The following is a 21,695-nucleotide window of genomic DNA, read 5'->3' on the forward strand; positions in this document are numbered from 1 at the left end:
TGTAAGGAATGGTTAATATTTCTTACAGCGCCATTGTTTATGGGCGGTAGTGATCAATTACCATCAGGTGACATATTTACTCGGCTTACATTCATCAGATAATCCTTCTCTAAAGAACATTCTATTGACAGAAGGTCATACCTTCGTACGCAATGTTAGCAGCTCGGTAACATCTGCGCTCAACAATTACTCCGCCCTCGCGGCTCGTATGGTTATTTTAATTAGTATTCCAATTAATTTGTCTCTAAATTAATAACACAAGTACATTAATTGGAATATCATCAAACGTCTTTTCAGCTACGTAATTATAATCTCGGCTGGTTCAATTAAACCTTAAAGATAGTAATTTACTAAAAGCTTGGAGGGAAACCTTATAATGAACAGAAGCATTCATTGTATTTTATGCAGACTCCCACAATATAAGTTTCAGCATGTCTTGTCTTTACCTTAAGAATCTATATTAATAATATTATAAATCTGAAAGTAACTATGTCTGTAAACTGTGTGTCTGTCTGTAACTTGTTCACGCTTAAACCGCTGAACCGATATGGGTGATATTTAGTTTGAGTCCCGGGAAAGGGAAAAGACAACTTATTTTAATTCATCCCGTGGGGATAAATTGTTGTGAAGATTATTCTGCTATACAATAATATCGATAAAATATTCTTTATACAAGTAGGCTCCTAAAAGCACTTTTGAATCGTCTTGTTACAGTGTTGAATTACCTAAATATAAGACTACTGCAGGTTCGGAAAGTAGATTCCACCGTGAATAATCGACGAAGAAGAAACTCAGAAGTTACTCTTTTCCACGATTTTATTTACAAAGCATGGCAATACAGTACAATGAAATTTATACATATTCTGCAAAGAAATCAACAAAATTTAAGATATATATATAATAAAGGCTTTAATGTAAATAAATATTCAATATATATATAAATAAGTATGTATAAACACAAAAGGTGGTCCGTACTTTAAACGGATGCACGGTCTGTCGGACACGACGACCGTAAGTCCTTATTAACGGGTTGCAAGGCTCAACGTATAGCGATTAATTATATATTATCATAAATACTATTTCTTAATCGAGATATACCATGTATGAAACAAGTGTATCTTAATCCAAGGTATATTTATATTGGAGCAGCGATCTGAAATTAGGGAGATCCCTTTTATTAAAAGAGATAACGCAAAATCCGTCTTCAGTCAAGGAGTTCAGAAGTGGAAGACGTTTCCTGACTGTATTTTTAACTGAAAATGAGTTTCGTATTAATAAATATATTGTTATTTTACAAATATTAAAAATCGTTGACAATAAATGTACAGGAATATATTAATTCTTTGCCTATTGGTCGAATATAATATAAATAGTACAAGCATGTAAATTTCCTACTATTGGGCTAAAGCCTCCTCTCCCTTTTTGAGAAGGTGGTGGAATATGCTCCTAGTATATTCCACGCTGCTTCAATGTGGGTGGTGAATTCACATGTGGCAGAATTTGTCTACAAATTTTATATACATACATACATACATTAACAGCCTGTAAATTTCCCACTACTGGGAAAGGCCTCCTCTCCCTTTGAGGATAAGGCTTGGAGAATATTCCACCACGCTGCTCCAATGCGGGTTGGTGGAATACACATATGTAGGTACGAGATGGCCCAGTGATTAGAAAGCGTATATCTTCACCGATGATTACGGTTTCAAACCCAGGCAAGCTCCCCTGAACTTTCATGTGCGTGTAATTTGTGTTTATAATTCATCTCGTGCTCGGCGGTGAAGGAAAACATAGTGAAGAAATAGGCATGTGTCTAATTTCAACGAAATTCTGCCACATGTGTATTCCGCCAACCCGCATTGGAGCATTAGCATTAGCAGCTCGTAAATGTCCCACTGCTGGGATAAAGGCCTCCTCTCCCTTTGAGGAGAAGGTTTGGAGCATATTCCACCACGCTGCTCCATTGTTTAATTTAATTGTTCTTTAATAAGTACGGTAGTGTTTTTGTCTGTTTCTTTACTTTTTTTTTTGTTTTTTGTCTTACATGATGAGTTAACCTGTAGGAGTGATGTACATGGTACTGATAGACTGGATATATTATATGTAGAATTAGACACTTTGTATATCAAGTTGGCTTCCCAAACAGATAAAAAAATACTATAACTAATATAAAATATAATAACGAAAATATTAATGGTATACAATAATCAATCTTCTCTCTTATAAATTGTACCACACGAGATTTTAAACCTGCGTATATTCTCTTATTGACAGCCCTTTGTTTTTCGAAGCTTACGGCCCCTTTTTACCACGGTTTATGTTTATGAATAAAAAAACACCTGTCAAGTGCGCATGCGTGACGAACATTTGTATGTATGTAAATTGACCTTAACCGGATCATTTTAGTGGTTAGCTTATACAGGTGCAGACCCGAGGACATGTGGTAAAGTAAGGTAAAGAAACAGTCTGTAACTCTCCCACTGCTGGGCTACAGCCTTCTCTCCTTTTGGGGAGACGGTATGAAGTTAATTCCACCACGCTGATGCAGATTTCCTTATAATGTTTTCTGTCACTGACGAGATATACAAATTTATATTTCTTTTATTTATATAAAACACTGATATATACAAATTAAGCACATGGAAAAGCAGCACTTGCCCGGAATTCAACCAGCAATCATTCGTTAATATGCACGCGTTCTAACCACTGGGAGATCTCGGTTCATACTAGTGACTTAGATATGTAGGTATTATAACGCAGACGTTTCAAACATAAGCAGCCCGTAAATGTCCCACTGCTGGGATAAAGGCCTCCTCTCCCTTTGAGGAGAAGGTTTGGAGCATATTCCACCACGCTGCTCCAATGCGGGTTGGCGGAATACACATGTGGCTGAATTTCGTTGAAATTAGACACATGCAGGTTTCCTCACGATGTTTTCCTTCACCGCCGAGCACGAGATGAATTATAAACACAAATTAAGCACTTGAAATTTCAGTGGTGCCTGCCTGGGTTTGAACCCGAAATCATCGGTTAAGATGCACGCGTTCTAACCACTGGGCCATCTCGTTTGACGTTTCAAAACTGAGATGAAATTTGTGAATAAGCGTTTCTTAATTTTTTAATAAGTTGTTAATATAAGAAAGGCATAAAATCCTTGAGAATCAGCTGTCTGATACGTCACTTGACTTCTACAATCAAAAAAATAATTCGTTTTTATAATATCGAATATGGAACGTCTTGTAAACCTTCGCTCGTAACTTGCACCGAACATGCGGCACAGGACCCGCGCACCTGTTGATGACGTCACTTCCGCTGAACAACAGCCCGTAACAAAGACTTTTAACAAAGCAAGTGGGACTGTACATATTCAATGCGATTAATTATTTATATTATTTCTTGATAATGATTTAATTTAAATTGTATAATTATAACTACATATTTTTATGATTGTTTTGTGCTAATTTAATTTAATGCCTATAATAAAATATCTTTCATATACAAATTGGTAAAGACAAGCAGTTCATTACCTTTGTCAAACTTTTTTTTTTTTTGTGGCATAACAAATTGATGAGCTTAAGTGTAAATTAAAAGTATAAAAAAAGGTCGGAACATAAAAATTCATACAGGCTCTACTTAAGTTTTCAATTAACATCACTGGCCACAATAATAGTATTAAAAAAATCTAGATAGTCCAGTGGAATGACTTATTAGTAATGTCCTTATTTCTGACTATGATGAACATAAGAAGTTAAGTGTGAAAAAAGTCAATTGATAAGAATACTCCAGTGTTTAAACATAGGTAAACCCTCTATTTACTCACTCTCATTGTATTGAGGCTTCACAGCCTTACGTACTTTCAAGACACGAAAGTCTCAGCCTCCATCTATCCAACCCCCATTATTTGACAAAAACACCCAATAATTTTAATCCTTATCTACCAAAAAGGTCGTTTTCGTCACATTTAAAAAAAAAACGATGCGAGCAAAAACATCTCTCTATCATATTCCTCATCTAAGGGAAAGTGCCTCCTATGTAGTTACATTTCAAATATAATTTTTAGAACTTTAAATAACAATTTAACTTTGAACGGAAATTATTACAATCGCTGCCATAAAAAGATTTGAATGAAACTAGCCAAAAATAAAATTCTAAATTCAAAAATAAAACAAAACACAACATCAAAAACATACAGATTATAAATGATAATCACGCCCCATTAACATACATAGCTATGAAGCATAAAAAAATACTTATTAAAGTTATTCAGACCATAAAAACAGGCTAACTACATCTTATACGAATAAGATGGCGAAATGACTGAAATCAAATTCATAAAAATAATAACTGTCTGTCTTTGTTAGATGTTAATAACATTTAAGAGTATTAATTACTTAATTAACTAGTGGGTCGCCCGCGAAACTTCGCGTTAATTCAAAAGATTTTTTTCGGAATTTCGAAACCTATGACAGGTTTTGTTTTGATTTCATTTCATTGTAAACTGCCAGTTACTTATCTATATTTGGCGCCAAAATGATAAAACCTTATTTGAATGAAATCTTTAATTGGAGTTTGTCGATAACAATTCACTTTAAGTTTGTTAAATTTTTTATTGTTTTCCTTATACAACCGTAGTACTTTCTAACAGGCTAGGAACTTTTCTGCTTTCTAAAATTAATTCTAATATTTTTAGTAAATAGCAATTAAGAATCCTCCTTATTTTTCTGCACACCTACGGCTGGAGCTCTTTAAAATGACATTATAATCGATTTTTATGTGCAGCTATCGACTCACAATCACTGGGACAAAAATCGGCTTACGCTATTAACATATTTTGGCGTTAGGACTTTTTGCAAGCTGGGTAGGAACAACTACAGACACAAGGGACATAAAATTTTAGTTCCAAAGGTTGGGTTGCATTGGCCAATGCTAGCGCCACTGTTTATGTCAAAATCAAAAATCAAATTCAAAATATACTTTATTCAAGTAAGCTTTTACAAGCACTTTCGAATCTACCGAGAAGGACCGACAAGTATTTACCCTTTTTCGACATTTAAAATAAAAAGTTATGTTTATTAAATACAATTATATATGTATATAATATATCTTGCCTGGAAGTCAACAAGTATGAGCGGTAGTGAGTAGTAGTGATGACCAGTTACTACGAGTAAGTCAATTTACCAGTACCTACCTATATCATAAAAATAATATAAGTATGTTTTTTGGAGACTAATGGAATCTATCTTTATAAAAATGCATTTATCTCATAAGACGTTATCAAGATCTAAACAATACAAGACAGCATCCCATGATATCACTTATGAGTCAATGTTTATTCCTGAGTCACGGTCTGCGCAATCTGAACTTGTCTCGACCTTTTGACCATAAAAGTCCAAGTCTCGTATTGTTGGATAAAAATAGCTTGTGTTTACATAACGAGATGATACTTGTTGCTTTAAAGCTTAAAAGAAACACTATTGATGACCTTGAATGAAATTACCACGTCTTAGTTACATGGTTTCGTCAAATAATCTACCGCTAAGCAATACTTGTGTTGTCGAGTTCCGGTTTGAAGGATGAGTGAACAGTGTAACTACAGCACAAGGGTGTACCTAACCATACAAAACAATGATATTTTTTTACTTAATAAGTATATTTATTACTAGCTGAACCTGCGGCTTTAATCGCGCGAATTGTATAAAACTTTACCTATAGCGCACAAACCGTTACCCTTAATTTTACTAACCACGAGAGGTATAAAAAAGACCATCTTTGTCCTTCCCCGGGACTCAAACTATCTCCATAGCAAATTTCATCTAAATCGGTTCAGTAGTTTAAGCATGAAAAGATAACAGACAGAGTTACTTTCGCATCTTTAATAAAAGTATTATATTTATTATAATATGTATGTCATATATCATTTAGTAGAGAATTACAAAAAAGGCAAGTAAGTAGGTTTCACTTTTGCCTACGAGATTCTATTGTCAAAAGACACGTGGTCTAGCGTTGTCTATGGTCAAGGACGTACCAGACATATTTTTTCATTACGTCATCAACATAAGTTGAAAAGGCACTTTGATTTACTGCTTAGCTTAAAATGCGCGAAAATATTCAATCTGATGTGTTCAGATTCTAATTGTGTCATAACATATTAAAAACGCTTAGTTGAGATTCAACCTTAATCCATTGTTTATAAAGATCAATTTAGGAAATGTGATAAAAATATAAATAATTATAGGAAGCATTCTACCGTACCATACCATGTAGGTACCGTTAAGTATTTCATCAAAATAGATTAAGTAAAAATAATATTCGTAATGTAAGTAGGTAACTATAATGACTAGAAGTGTTCTCTGTGGAGGAATAAAAGCGTGGTTTTGATTCCGATGATATTATTAGGTTTTTGGACTTGTTATTTCTTTTTTTAAATAAATGGGTTCTCAAATGACGTCCAGTGGTTCGGCTGATAAAAATAGTCTCTTTAAGAACTAAGAAATTCCTTACATCGCCAATGCGTTGGCAAGCTCGGGAACTAAGTTTTTATTCTGAATCTACATTTCGAAGCGATGGTAGCTTTACTTTAAATAGTTTTTTAAATGACCATTCAAAAGTGCTTGTAAAAGCCTACTTGAATAAAGTACATTTTGATTTGATTTGATTCCATGTTAATATAAAACAATTTAAACGCAAGTAAGCCCGCGAGACACAGCTAGTTTGTAACGAAGCTAGACACGAATGACAGAATAACCTTATTTTCTTATGACAGACTTGTAAGTCTTTTCTAAGTATGGCTTCACACGATAGGTATTGGTACAGTCTATTCCAATCACAGGAGTTTAGACAACTACTTTGACATTGAATTGATGCGTTATCATTGGTCGAGATCTTGAATAATCTATGGTATGGTATTCGTGCTAGTATATTGTCGATGGTGTAACGTTCACATGTAAGCTCGATTTATAAATAAGATTATTAACGATTGATGATTGATGATTATTAACGATTGAGATTATTATTAAATATAGATGATTAACAAAAAAATACTTTTAATAAATTTATTATACGAATATAAAGTAATAATAATTAATAACAAAATACTTTAATCAATTTCTGATTTGCTAATGTTATTACAAAAACAGTTAACAATGATATGCCCGATTGTATTTCGCGCTGTCCCGCCAAAGAGCATTTAAAAGCAGTTTTTTTTTGTTTTGGCTTTTATTTTCCCAAGGGGACACAGATTATTACGCCAATGTCACGTGCGATGGAGAAGACACGATGGAGAAAGAGAATTGAAAAGCCATCTGACAGCTTGACGTATGACGTTCGGAAAGTCACACTAATTCTCCTTATAATATTATATTTTAAGTATCGACTCGCTGTGCATACGCCGTCATCACCGTTCGCCAATTTATATATTTCATTTTCCCGCGCTTCGTATTGTGTCACTCGAGATGACAGCTGCATAGATACACAGATAATATATATTTATACAAAATAATAATCTAATACTAATTCATATGTTATTGTACACCTGTGTACACTACAGATGGAAAATAAAAATCGCTATTCACTCAGCTTTCATTTTTTATTAATAAAATTGATTTACTTTTAATATTATGCTTTGAGGATAAAGTCAAATCAAGTATTAGCTAATTAAAAATAGAAAATGCCAAGAAGGAATAATTATTGAATTAACCAACATAGGTTTTACTTACTATTATCCTTATTTTTGAAAGATTCATGATGGACGTCAGTTATAATACATATTTTACAACATTTAACAAATAAGGTTTTAATCATTATATTTTAATAACTTTAGGCTTATAATATATATACTATTATAAATATTAGAATTAATTTAAAATGATAACAATGTTTTAAATGCAATTCACAAAGCATAATTATTTAATTATTTATAAAGAATCCTGAAAGTAGTTTATGAATAACTTTTTAGGTCTTTGTAACGTTTTGAAGTATTTAAATAAACCGGTATGCTATTGTAGCCAAATTTATATTGTAAAATAAAATTATTTAACACAAATATATGAAGTCAACGTAACCATGAAATAAATTAACTATTCGTTGTATAAATTACCTAACCGCAATGTTCAGTGTCAGGAGACCTTACTTCAGCAGTTCAACCTTAATTGTGCTCGAAACTAAGCCGTATCAGGATTTATTATGTATGTGTTTAAATACGTGATGAATTTTTAATTAAATCCTAAAATAATACAGGATTTTCACACATTCATTAACTTGGCATATGAAAAAACCTAAATCTTATATTAAAAAGACAAATCTTATATTAAATGACGCATTTTATTCACATAACTCTTTTTTCAAAACGGCAAAAAAGAATTATATTGTTTGGGAGCCCCCTTAAATATTTATTTAATTCTGTTGCTTAATATTTGTTGTTATTGCGGCAAAACAAATATGTCATCTGTGAGAATTCCAAGTGTCTAACTATCACGGTTCATGAGATACAGCCTTGTGACAGACTTACAAAGGGACGGAGAGCTGAGTCATAGTTATAGGGTCCGTTTTACCCTATGGGTGCGGAACCCTAAATATTAGAGAAAAAAGGGGGTTTAAGCTTCAAGGAATTCAAAAAATGTATAGCCTATAACTACTGACGATTCCGCGTTGATTTGCCATAGTGCTATACCGATGGGTTCACTTGATAGTGACATAGTGACTGTTTATATACAAATAGTATCTATTTAATTGTATATAATCAGTAAATAAATCGTTCGCTTAATTCTAAATACAGTTACTAAGCCGGAATGCGATTGTAAAACGGAAGGTCAGTGAAAGTAAGTTGATTTGTATTGCTGACATAGTTGAGTACTCACAGCAGTCAGAATAGAAGTGCTATGTGACCGCCGCTTATAATACTAGTAGGTTTAATTTGGACCACCGTTAAGCTAAGTATAATTTCAGTAGTTCGGGATGGCAAAATAAAATTATGTTGTACCATGATGTTTCAATCTCTCTCTATATTTTTACAATCATCACAATCACCCAATTGTTTTCCTTATGACAGCTCAATCACTTTTAAAATAAGAAATAGTGTTACATGCCAGTATTGAATGTTATAAAATAATATCAACTAAAGTTGTACAAATTATTGATCAATTAATTCCAATAATAATTGTAATAATATGTAATAATAATAATAATAATGTGACTTTATTAATGGTATTATTAATTATGATATCCTATGACGTAGCACTGTATTGGAGGCTAGGGCTAGTCTCGTAACATAAGCTAGATGAACCGATATGGCTCACTGGTTTGAACTAGTATTAGCTTAACTTGTGTATAATATCGCGCTCGGCAATGAAGAAAATCTTCCCAAATAAATCTCTATGTATCTAATTTCAATGAAATTCTGACACATGTGTATTCACCAACCCGCATTGAAGCAGCTTGTTGGAATAAGCTCCAATCTTCTAATCAAACATACAGTGGATGTTTTAGCCCAGCAATGGGACATTTTCAGGCTGTTCCTTTATCTTACTTAAAGCTAGATTATTGCTCACTAGGCTTAGTACACCGTCTGGTTCAGTACCACAACCGTAAATTATGTCGTCAAACAGTTAGAAGGGTGAGTGAGCCACTGTTACCACAGGCACAAGGGATATGACATCTTAGTTCTCAAGGTTGGCGAAGTAATGGATGGTTCATATTTCTTACAGCGCTAAAGCCTATGGGCGTTAACCACTCATTATCAAGTGGCTTATTTGCCAATCTGTCTACCAATTTTATATACATACATACATAAATTAACAGCCTGTAAATTTTCCACTGCAGGGAAAGGCCTCCTCTCCCTTTGAGGATAAGGCTTGGAGAATATTCCACCACGCTGCTCCAATGCGGGTTGGTGTAATACACATGTGGCAGAATGTCGTTAAAATTAGACATATGCAGGTTTCCTCACGATGTTTTCTTTCACCGTCGAGCACGAGATGAATTAAAAACACAAATTAAGCACATGAAAATTCAGGGCTTGTCTGGGTTTGAACCCGTAATCGGGTTTGGTTTAATTATATGTGGATTTTCACCAGACACATGCCAATGTGTTTCGGTATATTTTTTTACATTGAATCTACACAGTCCGTGCTCTCATTTAAATCGATTGCTATTTTTTTATTCCGCTCGACTAGACCAGAGATTTAATTTAATTAAAATCTGCATTCCACGCGGTCGTGATTTATACGGAAGGTATATTTTATTTTTATCTGAATATTCTTATTTAAGTGTTAAATATAAATAAATATTGTTACCTAGAAATGTATCGGAAAATATATAAATATTTATGTAACAAATCGTTTGGAAACCTTAATTTATCCGACGAACCAAAATTATTAATTATTGTCTAGCAATATACTTGAAAAACAGCTTTTATCGTTCTTTTCGTTGATGTCTGACCGCTGAGCGAATGCCTATCTGACGTTTGACAGTTGGTTATGACAAGTGACTCATTATTGACGATTGACATAACCTTGTAATAGCTAGTGACGATTAAATAATAAATTGATTTTTCAAAGCCAAACATCGAACATTACCCTTGCGTGTTACTTACATACAACGACAAGAGATGTGAATGCCATTCGAGGAAAAAATAAAGATTGATTATATTACATATTGTAAGTTCACATAATATTGTTTTCAATTATAGTATTTGTTGGTGAGACAAATAAATATTTTATCGTAAATTATACGTCATACCAATGTTATATTGCAACACGAATCTTTCGCTCTCTCACCGACCGGACTTGGGGATTACACAAACACGTCGTGACTTTTATATTAGATATATCATCATAATATATATTACTATAACCTATTCCAATAACAGGAGAAAAGATAATTCAACAAACTTTGACCTTGAATTTTCATAACGTCATCGGTCTTGATTTAAAGCAGTCTTGAATGTCGGCGTAATTGTTTTCGGAACTTTGTAAGTATAATTAAAATGGATTTCGGTGGAATGCTTTTGTATAAATAGAGATGTTTTTAACAAGAACTGGGAACAATTCGACTAACGTGTAACGGTAATGATACATACCACATTATATGCTGATTCAACTTGAACTATTTCTCACAAAAAATTATATCGATTACGATACGATCCCGATTTTATTCCGATCCTACTTTGATCGAACCGCAACTGTCGTGTTTATAGAATAGTAAAACTGTCATACTCTTTTATTTGTAAATACATACAATAATACAGGGAATACAAGAATATATACAAAGCAAAGACAAACGAATACTTTTTTAAACCTAAAAAATAATTATTGATAACGCAAATTAAAAAAAAAACGGCACACATAAAAGCACTAAAGTTATTTCAAACAACAAGTAACTGAATAAACTGTACACTGTACAGTGGTGTGGTTTTAAATCGGAGGACCACTTGGTCCTAGTCAAGGTTTTTGGGGCCCTGTTTGTAGTGTATAGTATAAAGGAGCTGATAGCTAATCTTATGAAACATTTAAATCATACGTTTATATTTCTTTACACTTGTCTTTTGATTAGGCACACACCACCCACGAGCGACTTTTTACTATGCAACAGCAATGCCTTATGTTATTGTTCAGAGAGTGAGTCAGTAAGTATAAAAAATAACGAGTAACTACTGAGTTTCTTGCCGGTTCGTTTCGGTAGAATCTACATTCCGAACCAGTGGTAGCTTTACTTTAAATAGTTTGTTAAATTACTATTCAAAAGTGTTTGTAAAATCCTACTTGAATAAAGTATATTTTGATTTGATTTGATAATATTTGCACTTAAATTAAATAAAATAAATAAATCTAATAAAAACTAAATTCGTAATGTCTGTATGATTCACTTACAATTTAAGGATGAAACATAAATATTGTCTTTCTGGCTAACGTTCTCATTTATTACTTTACTTCACAGCCTCTGACCATTTTTAGATTTTTATTTTCAATGTGTCCATTTTCAAATAAAAACGTGATACTTCACTTCTATTGAAAATCACAATTAAACATAATATAGTCACATAGATAATAAAAATAAAACGCTATTTTTATTATCTATGTGATATTATTTTAATTTTTAATATAATTTCATTGGTTGTCATTAAATCTTTCGAATCATTTTTTTATATCCGGTTTCATCCGGATTTTTCTAGATTTATCCGGATAAATCGTCGAAGTAGAACTAGTTCGGTTAAGATCACGCATATTTCATAATTTAAGACATCGTAAATTTGTTAATTTACTTATTGCCAGTAAATGTCTTACTGTTAGGAAAAGCCTCCTCTTCCCGAGAGGAGGTTTCGAGCTTAATCCACCACGCTCCAATACGCATTTGACAGATTTTCACCCGACAGACGTACATAAGTTTCCTGGCAATTATTTCCAACATCGCCGAGCACGATATGAATTATAAACACAAATTAAACACATGAAAACTAGTATTTTACTGGTTTGAACCAGTAATCATCGGTTGAGCTTATTTTAACCTCTAAATCACCTCGGTGTTAAAAACAATTTGACTTTTAGCGGCTGATGTAATTCTGCCATTTCTATTTTTCTCTACTCTGTGGTTCAATGTTTTTGACATATCGGTATTAGATAATTAACCTACAAACGATTAATCCGAGGCAGATATACAATTCAAGATTTTTTTAATGCTATTATGGAATTAGCGTTATATTAGTTTATGTAGGTTCGTCTAATCTTTATATGAAATCTCATGAAAAATGGTTCAACATTACAAACAGGTTAATGTCTGTTTCATTTTGTATTTTATATGTGATTCGCTTGAATAAAAGTGTTTGACCTTTGACAATATTTTAGATTAAAAAAAAAAGGAAATGTTGACATATTTTTGAAATGAGAACAATTTCCATCAAAGTTTACCCTTTCAACGGTATAATGTGTGTTTTCAAATCACGACATTCGATGACGTCATCGTATGTGGTTATTGCTATAACGTCTCTGTCGCACGTCCGTCCGTATATCTTAATGGTGTATAGCTTATTCCAATGGAAGAAGAAAACCTCAGATTTACGTATTTCAAGTGATTTCCTAATAACTCAGCTATATTGTACACTACTTACAGTTCTTTATTTAAAACACTATTACACTTAACTACTTATTTCCACTTTAATTTTACTTTCGAAATTACGATAACAGTTTGGTCGACGTTCAAAACGCTATTTTGTTCGCAAATCCATAGTGAATATCATAGATTAATCAAGATCTCGACCAATGATATCGCGTCAATTTGCTGTCAAATGTGATTTATTTGGCTTTTCTCCTGTTATGATTGGAATAGAGTTATGTAATTTCATCTAACGTACAAAAGGACACTTAAATATAATCAAGTAATCACTATCGATAAAAAAAATGGTTGTGTGGTTTGAAATATTCGAAATTTGTCGATACTATCAATAATATAATGAAATATATGATTTGATTGAAACGATTAGCGATTTTAATTCAAGTATTAACTATTCTTTATTTCAATGAATTTGTGTTTCATTATTTTCTCGTAAAAAATTAAATGGAAAAGTTAGTATGTTAATGTTAGCGAAATTGATTTTATGACGTTAAGTAATCTGACTTTCCTAACTTTAAACTACTTTCTAACAATATTAATTGAAAAAATAACAATTATTTTGTAGTTTGTATGTCAAAATGAATCGACGTTGTTCAAATGTAAAAATATGTCATAACTTTATCATACTAGATTATTTTTAGTTAGTTATATTTGGTATACGGTGTGGTTAATAATCGTTTGAATGAAGACTAGGTTGATACAATCTTTAAAAAAAAAGTCTAATCACATATATATATATAAACATATAATCCTCAAGCCTCATCATGTGTTAGGCATAAAAACTCCTCGGATTGTAAGCTTGCTTCATACTCAACTTCATCAAATTCGGTTCAGTCGTTTGGCAATGAAAGAGAAACAGACAGAGGTACTGACATATAATATTAGTCTAGATCATTGACGCGACGAGCGTTCATTTCATGTCATTGTATCTTTTGGTTAGATGATTGAAGTGATTAATTTTATTCGTATTTTGTCCGCACTTACGCAATAACTTTACAACTTTGATAAAAACTTGCGATATTTTACATAAAATAGGTGGCGTTTATATATATATATATATCTATTTTTACAAAATAATTTGTTAGACATTTACTATAAAAATTCACAAATGTCTTTAATAGTCGAAGTTAATTTCCTGATTATGATTTCTTTTTAAATATAAAAAAGACAAATATGATAATTATAAATAATATTATTTAAAAACTTTTTTTTTTAATATATTTTTTTCTTTGTTTCAGGATCTCATACCTCCTCAAGACACGGAGTCTTACTTGCTCAAAACACAAAATGCGATCACTAACCTCCAAGCCAAGCTGCACTCCACCCGAGCGAATAACTCTCACATTCCAAACCCATTAACCACAAGTTTGATCAGCGATAAGACGCTAGTCTCAAGATTGCCACTGTCACAACTAAGCAGGTCGAATTCACTAAACTACCGTCTACGAAGGAAAGACAATTCCGGTGACAGCAGTCCCTTAAGAAGTCCAGGAAATTACGTCATAACGGGATCATCAAAAATACCGGAAAGCACCAAAATACTCCTCAACACCGCTTCGAGATCTCTCGACCAAGACACGCGTCATGATTCCAACATGAATAGTCCAAGTTCCGATAAAGGTTTGTTAAGCAACAGTTCAGATGACAAAACGTTGTCAAATAGACCGCAATACAACGTCGATGCGATCCTATCACCTCACAGGAAAACTCATACGCGGCACAGGTCGTTCGATGGTCGGAATCCCGCGGATTTATTCGCAAATGATGTTAATAATGCGAATAAAACTGTCTGTTTAAAGACGGTCTTGAAAAACAATGCCTTAGAAGCAAAAACCTTTCGAATCGACCAAACGCGTTGTCAAGGTGATCTGAAGAAAAACCATCAAAGAGTATACAGCGATGGCAGGCCAAATAAATCCTTATACAGCCCCAATACAGCTTTCGGAACATCCATTAGGCGTTCCAGTTCATTCAGTACCGTCAACAGAAACAATAATCACATTGAACCGCGATTGGTATCACGAAGGTCGAGCGGTCAGTCCGAGGAATATAAAGATTATTCCGACGAATCGGACAACGGGTCGTTCGAAAAATCGCAAGATTTGAGATTCAAGAGACAAGTTCATAGAGGCAGGGTAGAGTATCCGGATTTAAAATCCATCGTACCATCAAATTCCCCGAGGTGTCCTAATACGCCTGAGATGCAGAGAAAATTCGGACCGGGATTGGTCAGGAATTCAGTCAGAGTGACCAGTAAGGAGCGGGGATTAAACACGAGGATGTCGGAACCGCCAATCTCGAGAGAGGAAAGGACTAAGCCAGCCAATCACCAGAGTCGCAGGATATCTGAGCCAACGAGACAGGCAGTTTTAAATAGACTTACTAAATCCAGATCATCTACAAGGGAAGTTCATTCTAAACATCAGGATAAAGGTTAGTTTAAAAATATATATAACACTGATGATTATTACTCGCTTTTTTTTTAATTATTAATATAACTTTCTTACTTATTTAGGATTTTTATAATAATTAAGCTTACTTAATCCACATAAGACAAAGCAGCTTTGATAGATTTAATCAATTGTCATAATTTCCCGCCATAGACCTTGACATATGCACAGATAAATAACGGAACTAAACATTTTTAATTTGACAATAAGACAAAGAGTTTAACATAAAGCCCAATAAGAACAATAGCAGTCCTTGAATAAAATCAATTCAATACAATTTATCGCTTTGAACAAAACAATCGGTATCGTGATAATGACAAGGTGCAATAATAGAGACTACAATTAATTTTATTCATAACAAAAAAACTAATATTTTATTGTATATTTGTTAGTATGATAACAAACGCAATTGAATATCGGATATTATTGAACAAAACTGCTAGGATCAGGAGTTCTGATCTGTATCGTAAATTGACTTACGGTGATATCCTTTAAAATAATTGTGAAGCTGTAAATTTTTATACAAAAAGCTATAGCGTTTTTCTCCCTTTAAATATAGTCTAATGCTGAAGATTTCATGAAAAACTAGGTCCGTAAGGTTTTATTACCAAGAAATATTGCGTACAATTGAAGTTCATCTAAATATTGCCTTTAAAACTTCCTCGAGCGCTTTTTTTTAATTTATCTAAACCGGATTACTAAAAAAAGAAAAGACGACAATACCGATTTAGGGGGGAGAAACGTCACCTATATTTTTATGTAGGTAAGGTTGACTTCAGAACTTGAAATTTTTTAAAATACGAACTCGCGCCTCGTATAATCACTCAAAAATCCCCTTAAATATTATTTAATAAATACAGTAAATGTCGCATTTCGCACTTTCTGACTTTTCATCGTCGTTTCCTTCAGTGACTTTCGAGTTTTTGTTCTTACAGAATATCTTCTGAATCTTATCTTACTGAAAATAGTCAAAGATATATCTAGTTTCTAACGTGTTATAATAAAAGCAATATCCTCACCAGGACAAAAGAAACCAAGTCAATATCGTTCATCATCGGCCCTCGCTACAAAAGAAATGGAGTTCTCCAATTGGAAGAAGAGATCGTCCTATGATCCAATGAAAGCGGCGCAAGAGGGTAGAAAGAAACAGCAGATGGCGAGACGGCAGGAGTGCAACAAGGACGACCTCAGTTCGCCCAGGTTGGTATTTGTAATTTTCATATAGGCTTTTTATCATCTTTTATTAATTTACTAAGAGCTCTAACATCGCTACAAATAAATCTGATTAATATATTCTTACCGTCTAATGCTTCAATTATAAATTATAAACCTTAAATAAGCCTGTTACACAAGAATCGATTACTTTTTGGTGCGAAGTATAATATTTAAATATTTCGAGTCGTAGATATATTTTGATATCGATGACGTCATCATGATCAAGATCATATTTTTTATTGATCTTAACTCCTGCTAAAGGAATAGTATTTTTTATTTTCTGCACATATGGTACATACTAAAATATTATCGAAAATCCTACCAAAGAATGTACGATAGTTTACAAATCCATAACAAAATTGAATTAGATCAACGAATTAAATATTTTTTTCAGTCATTCGTCACCCGTTCATCGTTCACAATCTTTCCACACAACGAACATTGCTGACCTGACCCTGGATTACTCATCGGAGGAAACTGAAGATGACCAGATACTCTCAACACTACCAATCGACCCCATGATCACATCAACCCATTCAGATATACTGGACCTGAGGAAAGATCTGAGGAGGCAGGAGGTAGTGCTGGCGAGGGATTATGTCACCAATTTCCATGTAAGTATTTTCATGGAACGCATGTTGGTAGCGACCAACAATTTTTGCTGTTGCTATTAATCTTTTTTATATATAGGACCGAAATAAATTAGAGAACGGCCCTCCTTTTTCTTATACCTTAACCTTTACTCCAAAGCGAATTGCGTAACAATTCCATTCAAATCCGTCAATGATGATTACAAACGCAAATTAAGTTCATGCTCTTTTATAGTACTCCAATTATATTCAATTATAGGGTACTTAGGTATATTGATCCCAATTATTAATACTTTTAGCCAACCTTTTAGGCATTGGACTTAGAAATAATCGGCCTCTACCATTTATATAGCAATGAAAGTAAAATACGCATAATGGTTCATTTTCACCTAGTTAAATTGGTTTTCTTTTATGTATTATTCAACTCTTAAAGTAAGATGGTTTCATGATCATACAATTCTTTTCCAGGTAAATCAACCTGCAGAGAAACTAAAACGTCGTGACGATAAACGGAAATATCACGACGACACCAAAGATACAGACTACAAGGAGGCCATAGACAAGAGGAAAACTTTCATTCTGGACAGCGACACGAACTCCACGACCAACGGCAGCAGTCCGCGGAACTCGTCCATATTCAGTCACGAGAAGAACTCTCTGCACACGAGCGACACGGAGGGCGAGAGCGGCCCCGAGAGCGCGCCCGTGCTGCGCCGCCAGAAGAAGGCGCCCGTGCAGCCCAAGCAGAGGTGCGTGCACACACGCGCACACAACGCGTACATGATAGCTCCACTCTGTCTGATCTCATGATTGAAACAAGCAAACACTTATTTTTATAATAATGGACTACCTGCATTTACGGCTTAAATTTTACGGAAAACATTTATTTTGTAACTGTCGTAACAAATATAGAGAATGGATTGTTATCATAGTGACAATAGATACACACGTGGTTTTGCTTTTTATTTTTTTTGAAACCCACGTGTGGTGGAATTTTACAGCCAAATTTTTTTATTGCAATTATGACGACAAAAAAAAAATGCGTTTACGAGTTATATAATCATAATATTATAACTATTAATAAATACAAGTAATACTGTGTTTTATAATGACGTTAATATAGTGATATTGATAAAGAAATACGTTCCCTATTACAATAGGTACAGCGGTGACTATTCAATGTCATCGTCAACCACCTCGATAAGTCACAAGAAGCCAAAAGAAATCCAGCCTAGATACTTAGACATATCTAAATATAAGTCTGAAAATTCGCCGAAGAACTTCCTGAGGAGAGATCCGAGTAAGACTTATGTGGGAGTGCTGAATCATTGTGAGAAGAAGGAAGTCAGCAAGGGTAGTGCTCAGCACTACGAAATGGGTAAGAATATATTTTATATCACTATTTTTATTTAAGTAGGCTGTTTGACTGACAAGTGGGCCACATGATGGTAAGTGGTCACAATTATCTATAGACATTAGCTCTGTCAGTAATATTAACTGTGACTTTTCTTCACACCGCCTAAACCCAACCATGGAGAGTAAATTATTATGTCTCTGGTGCTTGTATTACACTGGCTGACTCACACAATGTATGAGTACTGTCTGTTGGTAGAATAATGGTACTAATACAGACGAACTGGTATAAAGCCCCATCAACACTGAAATTGTGTCTATGTTAATAAATTTCAATTAGTGTTAACGCAAAGACACAAATGACTCCACAATGTTAGATTTAAAACAGTATATTTTAATAATAAAAGCATCAATCAAAAGATTTAAAATAATTTAAATATAATATATGTTTTTATTTTCAGAACAAAAGAAACAGGAACTAGAGAAGTGGAAAAGACGAGCTTCTTACGACCCGCGCAAGGCGGCCGCGCTCGCTAAGAATAAGGCGCCGCCCAAGACCGCCAGGTCAGCATACAATATACATATTATCTTTGGTCTCAAAACACGAGTAGGCGACATATGACAACTTGATTTAAAAAATCAATATGTCAAATTATAGCGGGAAAAATGAGGTTGACATTTTAGATTAGAGTGAATATCTACAAAAAATATACTAAATATAATTGATTTTAAAATAATGCAACATTTAAAATAAATAACAATGATTTTATTTACATATAAATAAATCTCATTATTATAACTTATACCCACCCTTAGATTATTTGTTATTCTAGATAGAGTCACGCAGTAAAAAATAACTAAATCAAATGGACTTTATTATATCTATGTGTGAGTAAAATTTACGCTCGAGAAATTTCATTCAATTTGACTAGTGTACGTGTACTTAGTGGCCAATCGTTGGTCATTATTTTTTTCAACGCGTCCTTAGTTTTGATAGTCTATCTAGACACATAAATAATCTAAGCTTATACAAGACATTTGTTAATAATAATATCCGTTGTTTATTAGGTACTGGAATATAGAAGGTAATAAAATTAAAAATGGTGTACGTAATACCATATTATCCTATTATTTCAACATCCATATAGACTTGTACGTTTAATTATTAGTTTACAAACGAGATTTATATAAACTGCTACATATATATTTTTTTTTAAATACTGATATAAATTTTTATATCGCTGAGTAGAATAAATAGAAACGAAACATTATTTTGCATTATTGTAAAGTGATTTATTTCTGCTATATATATTTTTTTTTAAATATTTTTTTAACGTATATGTTTTAATATAGGTTTACAAATAGGAGTTATTAAAATATTGTTGTAATATTTTAGAGCGTGACAGATGTCAAAATGCATGCAATTCTGGATAAAGTGTCAATGGCAGCCATCTTGTTGAGGTCAGTTGTAAAGAGTGGCTGATTTGGCGGGAAATGGTGTAGGTGGAAATCGTATGGAATTTGCGATATGTGTGCGTTATATTAAAAAAAATATATGATAAATATAGCAGCAAAATAGTTGAAAAAGGATTGTCATGATTTTTTTTTTCGTGTAATTTGACAAATATACATATATATTTAAAAATATAGATTTTGATACTTGTATTTGTTTCGAGTAAATAATATATTTTTTTAACAAAATCTGTTACTATGAATTAATTGCTATTGATTTATTTTTCATCTATTAATTATCAGATACATTATGGTTTTCATATGATTAAAGGTAATTTAAAACATGTAATGTAATGAATTAGAAATAATCATAATAATTTTTACAATAGTAATATATCGCATTTTCCATGAAAATAGTATTGATAAGTACCTTCTGCCACTTGGATTTCCTGTCACAATATAACAAAAGCTTAAATACACGCTTTTCACAATTTTCAGCTTGTTACCATCTTGGTTTTTCATTTATTTATTTTTTTAGTTACCTTGTTATATTTGTATCGTTCGTGTAGGGTAAGCTTTATTTAAAGTTTAGTTAGATTCAATTAGTACTAGGTATTTTGAATGAAAAATCAAGATACTTGAATTACATATATGCTTTATATATAATGTTATGCTTTATTGAAATTAAAGTTTGTAACTTACATACGCTTTTATAGCTTAATATAAATATAATTATTAACATTTATAAATGTATCGCTTTATATTTTAAACGAAATATTTTAAATAAAATAATTATTTTAACAAACTTAAATATGCTTAAAATATGACATAAATAACGAAATTAAATAAATAATTATTTTTCGTGCTTCGGGTTAATTTGCAACGTGTGAAACAGCTCGAGTGATCGTACGCTTTGGTTTGGCAGTAACGTCCTGCGCTCGCAGTCGTTCCACGGGCCGGTGCTGTGCGCGGCGCGCGTCCCCCCGCGCGCCCCGCGGCCCCCGCCCGCCCTCGCAGAGACCGGCGACGCCTCGAGCGATAACGACTTCTAGACGACCGACGAGCGCCACGTGCGTCACTCCGACCGCTGGATGGAACCAAATGTATAATCTGCAGTAACCGCTTTCGTAACTGACACTGACGGATGTCAATGTCAAACTTTGCCGCCAAAAATTTGATGGTTTTTGTCGTTGATTTTGGGACGATGCAATTTTTCGGTTATTTATCGCACAATACGATATCATATGATTTTTTTTATTATTATTATATTTCGTCTACGAAAGTACACTTTGTAAAAGTTATTTAGTCGTATTTATAGGAATTGTTATATCATATGCACTTATGTAATTAATTAATTAGATATTATATATTAAGATATATCCGTTAAGTCAAGTAGTCTTCGAAACGGACTGACTCTCATTTTTTTATTATATTAGTAAGTATATAAAAAAAATATAATAAATTAGTTGCTCATATCATTCATACATCGATTTATTTAATTTTAATAAACTAAGCTTTAGTTAGTATGTAGTAG

General features: G+C 33.0%; 1 protein-coding gene across 3 annotated transcripts in view; it reads left to right on the forward strand.

Moving 5' to 3' along the window:
• The window catches only part of LOC125074077, a 63,982-nt gene extending 42,701 nt beyond the window's left edge, over window positions 1-21,281 (forward strand). Inside the window, exons 3-11 of one of the 3 annotated variants that reach the window (XM_047685319.1) lie at window positions 14,340-15,534; window positions 16,574-16,751; window positions 17,161-17,380; window positions 17,825-18,105; window positions 18,517-18,734; window positions 19,171-19,273; window positions 19,778-19,794; window positions 20,106-20,170; window positions 21,087-21,281. In XM_047685319.1, coding sequence (XP_047541275.1) covers window positions 14,340-15,534; window positions 16,574-16,751; window positions 17,161-17,380; window positions 17,825-18,105; window positions 18,517-18,734; window positions 19,171-19,273; window positions 19,778-19,794; window positions 20,106-20,143 — 2,250 coding nt within the window. In that variant the 3' untranslated portion in view covers window positions 20,144-20,170; window positions 21,087-21,281. The remainder of the gene's footprint in view (window positions 1-14,339; window positions 15,535-16,573; window positions 16,752-17,160; window positions 17,381-17,824; window positions 18,106-18,516; window positions 18,735-19,170; window positions 19,274-19,777; window positions 19,795-20,105; window positions 20,171-21,086) is intronic. The other 2 variants (XR_007120088.1, XM_047685318.1) reach the window with 2 other exon arrangements.
• The last annotated feature ends 414 nt before the right edge of the window (window positions 21,282-21,695 follow it).

The sequence above is a fragment of the Vanessa atalanta genome, chromosome 26, assembly GCF_905147765.1.
Source record: "Vanessa atalanta chromosome 26, ilVanAtal1.2, whole genome shotgun sequence".
Classification (NCBI taxonomy): Eukaryota; Metazoa; Arthropoda; class Insecta; order Lepidoptera; family Nymphalidae; genus Vanessa; species Vanessa atalanta.